Raw genomic sequence first — 14,002 nt, forward strand, 5'->3', positions numbered from 1 at the left:
TTGTATTTTCCGACATGAAAATTTGTCAATACCGCGTCATTTTCTATCCAGTGTTGAACAGTGTTTTTTTTTTTATCAGTTCGAAACACTACTTAGTCATTTAAAATGCTTAGATGTGCTTGAGAATGTAAACAAAAACTTTAATAAAAGCCTGCTTGCCGCAACCTATAGGGATGCCGTTATACAAACTCATCTCGAATCGTCACCGGAAATTGACCACCGGCTTCCGGTAATGAACATCAACACAACTAACAGTGAAAGACGAAAAGGAGAAACTTCGCCTCAAATAAAATCCACCAATTCGAACCTCCGAGCTTTCGTTTGCCGTAAGTTCCGTTTTTGTGTTTTTAGTTTTATCTTCGAATTTAAACGGACTGTCCGGGAAATCGGGGCACAGTTTGAGGGTCACCGTCTTTGCTACCGAAGCTAACAGACGGCCTTGTGTGTGTATTTGATACAGTTAGCTGCCGGTGCGAATCAATTTAGCGACGCTCTTTTCAAAGTCGCTGCTCTGACACATTTGGGCGTCCTTTGCTTGTTATTATCCTCCGTCATATTAACGTAATAGAGTGTAAACGGTGACGCCATGACTTACAGGAGACTTGGGTTGTATTAGGACTCTAGAGAATGTATTTAAATGTACATTTTATTATAAAATCTGTGAAACCCGTTCTTTAAAATAGCCCAAGGTTAAGAATCATAGCAGTCTGTAAAAAAACAAAGGCTTTGTTTTTGTCTTGCTGAATTAGCATGTTTTGAGGGGGCGACCCTGTCATGAGTGAGACAGCGCTCGTCCCACTCCACATACTACTAGTCCCATGGGAAATAAAGATTTTGTTTGTTTGCTATGACAACCAGGGTCGGAGCTTGTTGTAGCTGCACCTAGTTTCCCAAGTAAAAAAAAACAAAAACAAAGATTGCAAACAGTGATGCATGCACAATCTCATACAGGACAGCATAGATTCCTTGTTTTCCTTTGTGGAGGTAGCATTTCATCACCTTGTTCAGTGACAATCTCCTGAATAATTGATCCCACTCCTACACCCCCCAAAAAAGTTTGTAATTGCCTATTGATGCGGCAAGATGGTCGCAACACACTGCTTATGTCTAAAGGAAGCTCCTCAAGTCACTTCAACATTCGTCTTTGACACCGAGATGCCAATAGATTACTGTTATTGTCAATGAGCAAAAACAGCCCAAAAGTATATTTTAGCAAATAGCAGAGGACTGGCTGACACTGTTTAAATAATAAAAAGTACATTTTCTATAGGCTCGTTTCATCTGTTTATTTGCATGAGATTAATTGCTGTAATTCAAGAATCAGGTCATATCCACCAATTGGTTTTATTTACAGTGAAGCATCTTTAAACCTTTTAAATAGTTGATTGCTCTAAAGTAAAATTTATTGGGTAACGCAATGATGTGTCTTCTCTCTCTCTCTCCGCTTGTGTCCCCTCAACAGATGCTCTGACTAATCTCCAATTTGTTGTCAGATTAACGTGGCAGCTGTTCAGTGAACTGCTCAGTCTTGAGCCACTAAGAGCACCAAAGCGTCGGTGCTCCTCAGCAAGCTGAGCTGTCATCATGGAAACCCAAACAGTAAGGCAGCCCTTTATCAGACGCCGCATCAATTAGCGCTGCCATTTTCGCATGTGATGGGGCTGTGCTTTTTTCTATTTTTTCTTTATTTTTTTATTTTTTGCAGGACGTCATTCCTATCTGGCAGAACAAGCCACATGGATCCACTCGCAGTGTGGTGAGGAGAATAGGCTCCACTCTTCCGCTCAAACCCCCACAAAGGGCGTGTTTCCAGGTATTGCCCCTCATTCTTCAAGGGTTGTCTCTTTAGGTACAATAAAAATGCATTCATTTTTCGGTAAACATCAGGAACTACCTGGCCTGCCCGCCCTTCGCCCAAAGGACGGACCCCTGGTTCCCACCTTGGCAGATATTGCCTGGATTGTTGCAGATGAAGAAGAGACGTATGCCAGAGTGCGGTAAAGACAAATACAGGAATTTATTATCTCTTTTGGACATGGATTTTAGGCAGGACCTCAAACTATAGTGGACATCATGCAACATTACAACACTGTCAAAACGTTGGCTATATATATATGCGTTAAATCAGAATTGGGAACTTTGACCTCCGGTGTAAATCCAACCTACGATCAAAGCTAGCCAGCCATGACTTACTACACAAGCTAGAAGCCTAACTCGGTTTTTCCCTCCTTCCAGGAGTGACAGTCGCCCTCTCAAACACGAATGGAGGCCCACGCCGCTCCTGGTGCTACACAGGAACTCATCAGTGCCCAACTTCCGGCGGGAGGGCAAGCGGGTGGAGGGCCTGAGGAAACCTGGGGTGACTGCGCTCAACCGCACCACCGCCCTGCAAGATGAGCTGAGCAAACTTCGAGCACAGATTGCCCAGATTGTGGCCGGTGATACTGGTAGGTCCGTTATAGTGAGTTATAGAAAATAGAGGATTACATTTTTATTGGCCTCAGTTGACTGTTTGGGCCAACTTATGATTGTTGTCTTTGTAAAGGCAGAATTGTGAATACAGCTCTTGTTGCTCTCTTGAATCCTGGCTCCGTCCTTTCTGTGTGGACATGGATGTTAGGTTCATTCAAGACTTCAAATTGTCCTTATGTGTGAATGTGAGTCTGAATAGTGAGCTACAGCGCAGGTGTACCTAATGTTGTGGCCAGTGAACGTAAACTATTGCTAATGTGTACTCGGTTCATCCCAGGCTCCAACCCCTTGACCCCTGACCTGCTGTCCCCCGACGACACCACCATGAGCTTTTCCATGGCGCCCTTCGAGACCGCCCCCTATCAGCCGGCGGCCGCGGCAGCCGCCTCTTTCGTCATCAGCGACGTCACTGAAGAGGACGAGGAGGAGGAGGAGGAAGACGACGATAAGGACATGGTGTCCGTGGTGTCGGAGCTGGTCCACGACCCCCTGCCACCGGTCTCCATGACGGCGTCGGCGACATTCGACCTAGACAGGCCCAGCATGGACTACCGTGAGGCGGAGGAGGACACGGTGTCGCTGTCCAAGTCCACCAGCTTTGCCGACGTGATGGACATCCTGAAGGACATGAACCGCATGAAGATGAGCAAAGACAGGTACAAACTGGCTCATTGGGATAAAAAAAAATAAAAATCTTCACATGTCTGTTAACACACAGGGTAAATTTACGTGCATATTTTTAACATGTGAGTGACACCACACATGACAAGGAAACAGAGATCTTTTTTTTAACAGTAGGGTTAGGAGAGAGGAGAGTCTCACAGACACGCTACAAAACATTCAGTAATTTTTTTGTTTTAAACTTAAAATTAGTTTCTTTAGGGCTGAAGAATTAATCAAGTTCAAATCAACATCACAATCGCAAAGGCTACAATTATTTTTATTTTGGGGGGGGACAAAAAAAACTCTGCTTCTTTTCAGTTGGTTGGTATGGAAGGCCAAAACTGTCAAAATAAAAAAAAATGCTGACATTGTCTGCTGCGTGAAATAAATACATTTGTTTTTATTTATTGATTGATATTTAGTTCTAGTTATACATTTATGTATATATTTATTTTACATTTTTGAATCTTGTTTTTGTTTTAGTATTAATTTTTAATTGTATTTATTTATTTGTTTATGAATATACATTTTTGTTGTTTTATTTCCATTTATGGTAATTTTTTAATTTAATTTAGTAATTTTTTTTAATATTTGTTTTTATTTTCACTATTATTTTTATTTCCATTTATTTTCATTGTATTTAATCTTTGAATTCAATTTTTTTAGATATATATTTTTTCACTTAGTCCTTTGTTGGTTGGTATGCTTTATTTTTTGACATAAATGCATATTTATTATTTTAGTTTCTCAATCACGTTTTTTTTTTCTCTCCAACTTTTATGTTCCATACCAAATAGGTTACCTATTTTTTGTTCTATGGTCTCACAGCTTGTGTTTTGTTTTGGAATTTTTTTTTTTATATCAATGTCAGGTATAACAGAGGCTGTACGTCCTTGAGAGAGGAAGACTCCGCTTCTCTCATCTCCGAAGTTCTAAGGAAAAAGTTTGTCTTGAAGGAAGAAGACAGCGTTGGTGTGAAGCGGAAGTAGTTCACCTTGGCTTTCCGGTCCTGCTGCTCCATGTAGGTCAGAATGCGTTTTCATCCACATGTTTTTAGGACTCCAATGTTGCCGACATTCTTGAGCAGTTTTTACTTTTGCGTTGTTCTTAGGCCTTTTCCACAGGAACTGCCATGGACCGCAGCCTTGCTCCTCAGACCTCAATGCGGCAGCTGCCTGCTGCCAGCTAGTAAACAAATGTGTATCATATATTCTATTTCTCGCTCCAGTTTTCAGAACAATGACTCAACAGTCTGTTTCAACTGAGGAGTGACCAGTGGCCCCTTTATTATGGAGCACTTTTTACCCATCCAGCGTTGAAAAGGAGGGTTTTTAAATCGGAACATTTTCCAGTTCTGTATCATACTTGAAAGGTAAAGTGAGACGCTAAGTATGATCTAAGATCATGGCAGCCTTTTGAAGCAGATTGGGAATTCCCGACAACGCAAAGAAAAGTGAGCTGATTGTGTGTTTTATGATACTTTGTACACGAACCCGTGAGTTGTGACGATAAATATTCCTGGTGACGCCTTACCGCACGTGTGTTGCCTGCTCAGATGCCTGATTTTATTCACCCCCCACCCCCCGACTGTGCCACAACTTTTTATCAGCTCATCCTCTGTTGCCTAACAATTTGTGTGTTATTTGTTGAAACTTATTTAGTGAGCTGTGTTGTTCCCCCCCCCCCCCCCCCCCCCCCCCACCACACCAAGCCACGAAGTAATGTGTAGAAATGACCACCTCACGGAAAAGGCTTGTTATTATGCCACTTCAGCATACATTTTTTTTGGGTGAGCCTAACAGTGAAAAGATAATGGATATCATTAAGACATTTTACAGTTTCCTAACAAGTTAGAATTTACCTCAGTTTCTCACCATTGAACCTCTTTGTTGGGTTAGACACACCTTCACATTGTATGACATGTATGTTAACTTTTTTTTTTTGTTATGTACTGGTTTGTAAATAAAGATGGTCAGATGTTTTGAAAATGTTCTCTTGGTCTTTGATTTGACCATGTTCGTTCCAGCCCCCCAAAAACGAATGTAGTGTTTTTAATAATACTTTTTAAAAAAAGCACAGTACAGTTTTGTATTTAATAAAAAACACTCCGTAAATAACACATTTAATGTAAAGAATTACACAGTTTGCACTTAATGGTTTCATGCTTTATTTCAGTGGACACGGTGCTGTTCTTTATGTGAGCGCTTTGGCCACGAGGGGGCACTATATACAGAGATACTCCACGTAGAATGAGGATAGAACACGTCCCAACAAAGCTACAGTTAAGTTGTTTTTCATACAGCATGAAGAATACAGTATTGTATATGCCTGTGAGCCTTGCTGTATATTTTGTCTGCATACGTTTATAACAATGCCAGTTTTGTTAGCCCATCCATTGCGTTTCCAGTTATGTGTTAGCGTTAAGCTAGTGCACGTTCATAAGAAAGTTATGCGGGTTGTTTAAAATGCACCATGTGTTTTTTTGACTTCTTTTTGAAAGTCTATGTCAATGACATATTTTAAAAACATTAATTAAAGACAAAATTGCAAAAAGTTAATCCAAATACTTCTGAACCTACATGTTGCTGGTGCAGTGTCAAATGTTACCACAAGGAGGCAAAAGAGCTCGGATAAACACCCAAAAGAAGGATTATTGTAATTTATCACACTAATCTCAAACATAATCATATAGCCTGGCCCATTCTCTCCTTGTTTCCAAATATAGCTTCCCTTAATTGAGACACAGTCTATTTTTCTGAGAGAGTCCTTGGCCTAGTTCACCCCCACCATGAACATCCTCCTGAATGTAGGTCCTGATAAACGTCTGTGGGCGCTATTGTAAATGAGACTTGCCGTCATAATTAATCTCTGTTATATATAGACCTATGTTCAACAGATTTATGTATTTTTTTTCAATTTTTATGTTACTTATGTGTGACCTGAACATCTTCACTCCACGAGTTGCCTAGTTTTTACAACCATGTCAATGACTTTACCTAAACTGTACTGTCTTGTTTTGAACCTCCTGTATTGAATCCCAGAATATTTCGATGTACTTTTCTCCGATTTCGATTGCTCTATCTGTGTTAATTACCCTACTAAGTGCGTCACTTCCACACTCTCGGTGTCAATTGTCTTACCTTGTGTTCATGTTGCTTCCTCTATCAAATTGCTTCACCTGTGTTGATGAGCTCATTGACCTTTTTTCAATTATGCTAACTATTTTGATGTGTCGATTGAGCCACATCTATGTCCATTTCCTTATCTTTGTTGATTGTCTCACCTGTTCGTTTTGTTGTGTGTTTTGAGTCTCCCACCTTTTAAATGTGCCTTAATATTGTTGGTATTTCCCCCCCTGCCACCTTTTGTCCCTGGCCTTATTTGTGTTGATTATTTAGCGATTCCTCCCTTACCTCTTACCTGTGTTGATTTTCCCTCCTGTTGTTTTATCCCACCTGTTTCGACTTTTCTACCTGTGTTACCTGTCGTATTTCAATTGTTTAACCTATGACCTGTTTTGATCACGCTCACTTGTGCTGATGACCTCACAAGTGAGTCGGTTGTCACAACCGGTGTTGATTACGCTACCTGCCTCAAGTACCTGACCTTTCATAATTGCTCCACCTGTGTTGGTTGATTTTGAAGATTTTGTGTTAATTTTTTCTTGGTGTTTGCCTGATATGCGTCACGTTGCCTTTTGAGCTAAAATATTCGTTTTCTTATTTTTTTTTAACTGTTTGATGAGCCTGCCGCTGCGGCGGCCATTCATCATTTAGGACTACAGCTGTGCTGAAACAAAACTAGGCGAGGACAAACCATTCTAGCGGCTGCTATTTGCAGACTGCAGGTGTTGTCACAGCTAATAGTCTTTAACATGTCGCATCCTCCCAGCTAGTGACGGGAAATAGCTTGGCTCTTGGGTCACATTTCCGAACATTGCCCCTCTTTTTTCCAGGCCGGAACGAGTGTGTCTGAAAACAGCCAAATTAAAGAGAAGAACAAAGTGCTATAATGTGAGTATGAAATGAAAATGTGAAATGTCTTCTACTTTTTTTTTTCCTTCTCTGTGCCAAATTGTGACTCACTCACATTTCCTGGCTGAGTAACCTTCCACTTAGGAAAAAGGCAAAGGAAATATCAGAGCGGAATGCTCCGATGATACCACAAGCTCTCCAAGTATGCAGGAGGTACATATGAGAGTGTAGTGCCACCTAAAAGAAGACATTTTTTTTCCCCTCCACAATTTGAAAACACTCCGCATTCCGGCTGGCATATGGCCACTCGTACTGCAGCTGGTTATTTGATGTACTTGAGAAATCTCAGAGAGTAAAAAAAAAAACCGCCAGTACTTGTAAAAACAAACATTTTAACTCATAGAGGCAGCAGTTTATACATTTTAAACCATTCATTTAAACATTTTTGAACCTTCAAATTGCAGGTTATTTACACAGTGTCCAGGCTGCAAAACAACCTAAAAAAAAAAACTTTTATCAGCCAACAGAGAAAGCTTCCACTTCTTAAATTACAATATAATTCATCTTCTGTCCAGTTGTTAAAAAAACAAAATTGCATCCTTCACTGAGAATGACATGAAATTGCTTCTTTCTCCAAAAGTTTGAAGAAAGAAGGAAGAAATCTTTTTTGTTTGTTTTTTTGCCCAAACCCATACTGTGCTCCTCTTTTTTTGGAGCATAGTTTGGGGTTGGCTCTTTACCCCTCGCCCTCCCCCTTATGTTTTCTTTTTTAATCTGTGAAATCAAGGTGCTATTTTGATGGCCCGTCAGGCTTCCTGTCCTGTCTCCCCCTGTTGGTTATTTCATTGCTATGTACTCGTGACATAAGCAATGACAAATTTGATTCCATTCGGGGGGGAGGGGTGGGGGGTAAATTATTGAGTTTAGAATGAAATACATTACAACCCGAATAAAAAAAACTAATATTTTCATGGGTTTCAATTGGGCAAAAGCAGCCACATTAGAGGCAAAATATAAAATTAGACGTTAACAATATAGTATTAAAATGTTTAACGCAACAAAGTTGGAAATGACAATCAGACTAAAATCCACTCTTGGGAAGTTTCATTACATTTTCATGAAGACAGTTATCAAATTGTTAAATAAACAAACAAATAGGAAGGAAGCGAGGTGGACACAAAAGCCAGCATAGAGTCAACAGAGTAAAGAAGTCACATCGAGTGTATATCCGTGCCAAAGAATAGATTTTTTTTTCTCTCTCTTTTTTCTCAGTTTGATTGTCATCTTCCCCTTTGTAACTTAGCAACGGCCGTAAATTGACACAGAGCGGATGACAAAGGTCTGCTGGAAGACAGGCGACGTGCCCTATTCACCTCTACTCCCTCCCCAGATGTCATCTGGCGTCATCAAAACAAGAAAAGCTAACAACGAGAGGCTTGCTTTGCATTCATTTTTCTATTTCGTAAATACATATTTGTGGCCTGTATTGTCTGGCGCTCTAATGACACATAATGAACTTAAGTTATACAAAAGCAACTAAAAAGCAAAGCCACAGCCACTTGTGACGTGAAACGAGTTCCCGACCTAAAGTCGCCGGCTGCTCTCCCTGGTCTGTTTTTAGCCGCCGCCTCGTTAGCACTGACCGCCACGCACCGAGAGTCCGAGATGACCAGCTGGAGACCAGTTAAGGTCAGCGGCATCGCTCCATCAAATACTAGAAGCGTCATGAAAAGATTGATGCCTGGCTCTGAGGGTCGTCGCAGCGGGAGGCAAGTGTTTGGCATTTCAATCAGTTTGACGCCTTCTGGGCGTCAAGCGCTTGGTGAAATGTGCTTAACATTCATGAATTAGTTCAAAGGCAAACTTGAAAACTTGCCGTCGGTTTGAACCTGCAGGCGGGAAAAACAGACTTTGAATGAGATCTTTATAAATATGCACTGGTGTCTGAATGTGAAAATAGTTGTGGTGTGTTTTGTGATTTAAAATTAATCAATCAAAGGTATAAACTTTCGGCTTTGAAAGATTTCACAAAATAAAGAAATGTTTTGAAGTATTGTTAATATAGCCATCATTGTTTCTAATGTAAATGATGCCCGAAAGATTGTAAGTAGCTAGCAGGCATAGTAACTGAATCTTTTTCCATGTAGTGCATTTGAATGGCCACTTGTTGCTAGGCAGAATTTAGGGGGTCACCATTTTTTGGTGTGTGCCCCAATTAGGACTGGACGATTTTGGAAAAATAATCACGATACTTTTGATTGATACTGAAACTATGATTAGTAAACATGATTATTCATTCATTTCAAAACGTAGCAGTTATTTATCGAACTTTGAATGTAACTTAAAAGAACAATCAGAAAATATTGATCGTAGCAAATAAAATAATAGCAATAAAAACAGAATTGTACTGTATATAATAAAAAAAAAATGCTGTACTCCCTTGGCCTCATGGGGGCAGTATAGTGCTCGCAAGACACAGACTCACATGAAGATATAAAGAGTAGAAGAAGAAAGTATTAAATGTTAATATTGTAGCTTATTTTTCACACATTAAGAAGAATTTGTACATGCGAGTATTGTAATATTACTTTTATGTGTGTGTGTGTGTGTGTGTGTGTGTGTGTGTGTGTGTGTGTGTGTGTGTGTTCATACACCGTTTTCATGTGAACTTTTATTTTTTGAAGGTAAATCCCTGTTGTGATTTCTAATGCTAATTTTTTGCTAGCCGGTCAATTTGGGTTTTTCATTGAGTGCTATCATTAAGATGGCCATGTACCTAAAATGAACTATTTATTGTATTTAAAGATACAATGTAATTATTTTTGTTGTGTGGTTAGTTTTACAGTAAACTCCAATATGGAAAGCAGAAGAAGATACGTCCCAGTACACTTGCTGCAAGCAACGAGGCGCATTATCGGGTAGGTACTTTCTTGCATACGCACACCGCTGAGTATAATGTTTTATGATCATGAGAAGCCAAAGTCGAAATCACAATTATTCGCCCAGTCCAATGCACATTCCTAATCTCGCTCACCATCCTGTCTCCTCTGTAATTTGGGGCAAAGCATGTGGAGAGGTGACAGGAACATGGACTAAGCTAATTGTCCACAAAAAGACGCTACATGGAATATAGGAAAATTACATTCGCGCGCCGAAATCGCAAATTCAATTACTATAGTCTACAGCGGGGAAAAAGGGGGGGAAACAAACAGCAATCAGCCAAATGATGGCTTGTATTTCGAAAAACTTGTAAATCAGGTCACCTGTATCTCATCATCGTCTACCAGATCAGGTTGGGGCACATCATCCCATGCCCCGAATGCCAAATCACCAATTACGGAAATTCCTTCTACAACATATAGCGCTAAAAGGTTGTGTTACTTGACACTGTGTTTATCTTCCTGTTAGACGCATTATAGCTCTACATGACGTTGATCATTTAACAACTCGTCATTTTGTTTTGTGGACCCTTTAAATGTGATTTCAAATGTCTTTGTATGTCATTTAACCTAACTCACATCCACACACCCGTCTCTCATTACTTTGTCATGTACCCCGCAGAGACGATTCCTAGGACAGCACATAATAAGATCACCTAATTAGCCTTGGTTCTTAGGGAATCCATTTGCCCACCGCTGTAACACATGCTGTGGAAGAGTGTGTGTGTGTGTGTGTGTATGCGCGCATGTGTATAATGTCAAGCTGGTAATTGGCACACTTTTAGATGACAGGCATTAAAGGGCTATTTCAACCATTTAATAGAACGTGCCATTTAATGTTCTTCCTTTCGTTTGACGTGATAAGACCTTTTTTTATCACGATCACAATTGTGGTTTATCACAGTTGCAACACATCCAAATTATTTATACAAGTGATGGGAAACTCCACGAATGGTCATTAAAATGTTGAGTTTGGCAAGTGTGACGACGCTTTTGTGGGGGATTTTATTACATTATGTTAAAACCAACTCAAAGCTTCCAAATATATAAATGCAAGTATTATGAACATCTGACATTAAACACAATCTGTTCTGTCTGTCTTTTCAAATAAATGTCACAAAAAAATCCAAAGAAATAGCAAATGGCAAAGGTTAATCCTTTGATGCTAGTACAGACGAGTTCCAATGGGTGTCTCCCACTATACGCTGACATTTTTCCTGTGGATGTTTTAATAAATGTCACCCCCCCCAAAAAAAGCCAAAGGTATGGTCAAAGTTAATCCTTTTCGTGACTGATGTCTCACACACTACATTGACATTTTTTGCTTTATGATTAACAATAAAAATAAAAATAAATAAATTATATATATATATATATATATATATATAATTAATATATTATAATTTAATATGTAATTATTTATCTATAATTAAAATTAAAATAATAAAAAAATAATTGTATAAATAATGTATTATTTATACAAAAAATAAAATACAAGAAAAAGTGTACATAAATATATAAAAAAAAAAATAGCACTATATGACACACCTATACAATTAAAGTAAGCCTTAAAAAGAGACTTACGGGATTTATTTACACTTGGTATGTTATCATTTTGAATACAGCGGATACATTTGTGTCCGCTTGCATCTAAGCAGCCGCTAATTGTAGTGATTTCTACACTAGTCTCGACATCTGGAGGAGCCCAAAAATAGCTGGCACAGTGATGTGGCCGTTAGAACATCACAACAATGTGTGGAGAAGCAGTTAAATATTCAGTGGCGCGCTTGGAAAACAAGCGAGCGGCGCATTATTCGCACGCACTTCCCGAAAAACGACAACGTCATAAATGTGAATGCAAACGTCAATCAAACCACTCGAATGGAACTCTATTCCATGAGAGCGCGTCCAGCTGTTTCCATGTTTCTTCGTCATTATATTCCCCACGAGACGATCTGACCACACGTTTCGCAGGGAATATTTTGCACAAGTGGGATATACTTTCTAAGAAAAGCCGTTGTTGTTTTTCCACTCATGATGTCCATTAGGGTCTGTGTTGTAATCACAGGGAAAGAAACAGCAACTTGGGTTTGATGAAACCCTCCATTTGGAATAATTAACCCCCTGTAGCTGCAACCTTCTTTTTTTTTTATTTCCAGTGTCGCCAGCTAATTTTCAGGGGATGTTGCTAAAAGTGGTTCTATTTGTTGCTAAAAGTTGATAAATGACAGCACTTACTTACTTGATGATGGATAACTACATCGAATATTACGTTGATTTCAAAGTGCCATCACTCAAATTGACTGCCCTTCTCGGTGAAAAAGAAAGTTTTATCGAATTTATTTAGAATTAATCATTGGAATTATGATAATTGTAATTATTTATTTATATACTGTATTTTATTGTATGAATTTTAGGGCAAAAGCTTGTTGGGGTTGTCTGAAAAGTTGCTAAATCCGCTAAGAGGCCATCAGTTGTTTTTCTCAATTGTGCTAACATTTTGCCTTTTTGCCTTTTTGCACTGACACTTTTACCACAAGCTCACACACCCCACCGTGGGCCACGCAAACATAGCTACACGCAACATTGACTCAGCCAATGTGTTTTATCCCCCCCCACAATGCTGAATAGCTGGCATGTTGATTGCTTCATTGTTGCTTCCATGTGGCGGCCGTTATTGACGACTTGCGCTCGACTTCCTGCTGTCAAGTTTTGACTTTTCATGTTACCAGATGTGGTAAAAGTTCTCACACTCTACTTAAGTCGAAGTATAGATACATATGCAAAAAAAAAGTGTTACTATTGAACCTTTTTAAAAATACAGTACATAATCCTATCGATTATTCCACTGAATTGAATTGAGCAGATAAACTTACTCATTATTTATTATCTTCAGTACATATGCAAACACCAACAAAATTAGCCTATGCGAAACGGTTAGCAATAGCGATTAGCGTTAACACGCTAGCGATTACCATTCAAGGTCAACAAACCTTTAGTTCACACATACATCATTCATTATGTTTACCGGTACATTATACATGTAATAGTGTCTTAAAAGTCACCTACAGATGATGCTTCAACAAGTAAAAGAGTGGAACTTCCTGTGTTAGCTGCAATCTGATGTCTAACGGCGCAGAATCCAGCGTTCGCATGGGGCGGCCATCTTGTCACAGGCAGGCAGTCTAATCTGTTGTTTTGACTGCGAGCGAAGGTGAGTGATCTGAACTTGAAGGATTTACACACAGTTTGCTTTCTCACAAACATAAAGTAGTAATAATTCTGGATGGATATTTATTAATTATATGGGTTATTAATTATTAGCAAGTTTGTAGTAGCTATAATAACTACGCTTATAGACTAAATTGCTCGATAATCAGTCGATTTTTGGTAAACCGCTGTTTTGAGTTATTTAAAAGAACATGTATGATAAAAACACTTAGTAATGAATCAGAGAGGCGGAGCGAGGTGACTGTGGCAAGATGGCCGCCCCGTGCGGATGTCTGATTCCATTAGCCAGGCAGTGCGGATGAGACATCTAGTCTTTATAGATATCTATGGCTACAATGAGCTCAATAACTTCCTGTTCTCTGCGTGCATCTGCAAAAAAAAGGTCCATGTAGAAACATGGACGAAGGTGCAAATGTCCCAGCAGAGCTTCGAGGCAGATATTTTTAAAGTTGGGCGACTTTCTTTCCAAGCCCTAAATGACACACTTCACTCCATCTCTTTTGGGATTGCATTATAGTTGCTTACTGTTTCCACGTACGTTTTTGAGCCCCTTTACAGTCTTTACGGGGGAGGGAATCCCTCCTGATCTGAAACGGTAGCTGAGCAGGAAGTGCTCAGTTGGCTGGTCGGGTGCGTGTCGGTGGGCGTTCGCGTCCCGCGTCAGAGTGAGGAGGCTGCAGTCTGGCGCCTTCTTCCTCCGTCCCACGATGCAACTTCAAGGAC

The 14,002-nt window shown here is 39.7% G+C and overlaps 2 protein-coding genes across 6 annotated transcripts in view; both read left to right on the forward strand.

Annotated features, from left to right (window-relative positions):
* Positions 1-3: 3 nt before the first annotated feature.
* mtfr1l (mitochondrial fission regulator 1-like) lies at positions 4-5,117 on the forward strand. Of its 3 annotated transcripts, none has more exons than XM_086094484.1 (8): positions 4-326; positions 1,463-1,599; positions 1,706-1,813; positions 1,888-1,997; positions 2,236-2,447; positions 2,750-3,128; positions 4,007-4,156; positions 4,247-5,117. In XM_086094484.1, the coding sequence occupies exons 2-7, from the start codon at positions 1,585-1,587 to the stop codon at positions 4,122-4,124; spliced, it is 942 nt and encodes a 313-aa protein (XP_085950610.1). In that variant the 5' UTR covers positions 4-326; positions 1,463-1,584; the 3' UTR covers positions 4,125-4,156; positions 4,247-5,117. The 3 variants fall into 3 exon arrangements, with proteins under 3 accessions (XP_085950610.1, XP_085950611.1, XP_085950608.1); XM_086094485.1 differs by having other exon boundaries at positions 6-326; positions 1,494-1,599; positions 4,007-4,160; XM_086094482.1 differs by having other exon boundaries at positions 7-326; positions 4,007-4,160.
* Positions 5,118-5,399: 282 nt separating this feature from the next.
* Positions 5,400-14,002, forward strand: part of stac (SH3 and cysteine rich domain) — a 40,069-nt gene continuing 31,466 nt past the window's right edge. Inside the window, exons 1-3 of one of the 3 annotated variants that reach the window (XM_086095569.1) lie at positions 5,400-5,416; positions 7,091-7,148; positions 9,947-10,027. The gene's annotated coding sequence lies outside the window, so the exon portion shown is untranslated. Of the gene's footprint in view, positions 5,417-7,090; positions 7,149-9,751; positions 9,794-9,946; positions 10,028-14,002 lie in introns of those variants that run through there. The other 2 variants (XM_086095570.1, XM_086095568.1) reach the window with 2 other exon arrangements.

This window comes from Leptonotus elevatus, chromosome 14 (assembly GCF_054856555.1).
Source record: "Leptonotus elevatus isolate MCC_2025b chromosome 14, RoL_Lele_1.0, whole genome shotgun sequence".
Classification (NCBI taxonomy): domain Eukaryota; kingdom Metazoa; phylum Chordata; class Actinopteri; order Syngnathiformes; family Syngnathidae; genus Leptonotus; species Leptonotus elevatus.

Bases quoted from the DNA above. Each gene is read 5' to 3' on its own strand.
- mtfr1l (XM_086094484.1), top strand. The intron at 2,448-2,749 runs GTAGGTCCGTTA...GGTTCATCCCAG, and splicing joins GATTGTGGCCGGTGATACTG to GCTCCAACCCCTTGACCCCT. The intron at 3,129-4,006 runs GTACAAACTGGC...TATCAATGTCAG, and splicing joins ATGAAGATGAGCAAAGACAG to GTATAACAGAGGCTGTACGT.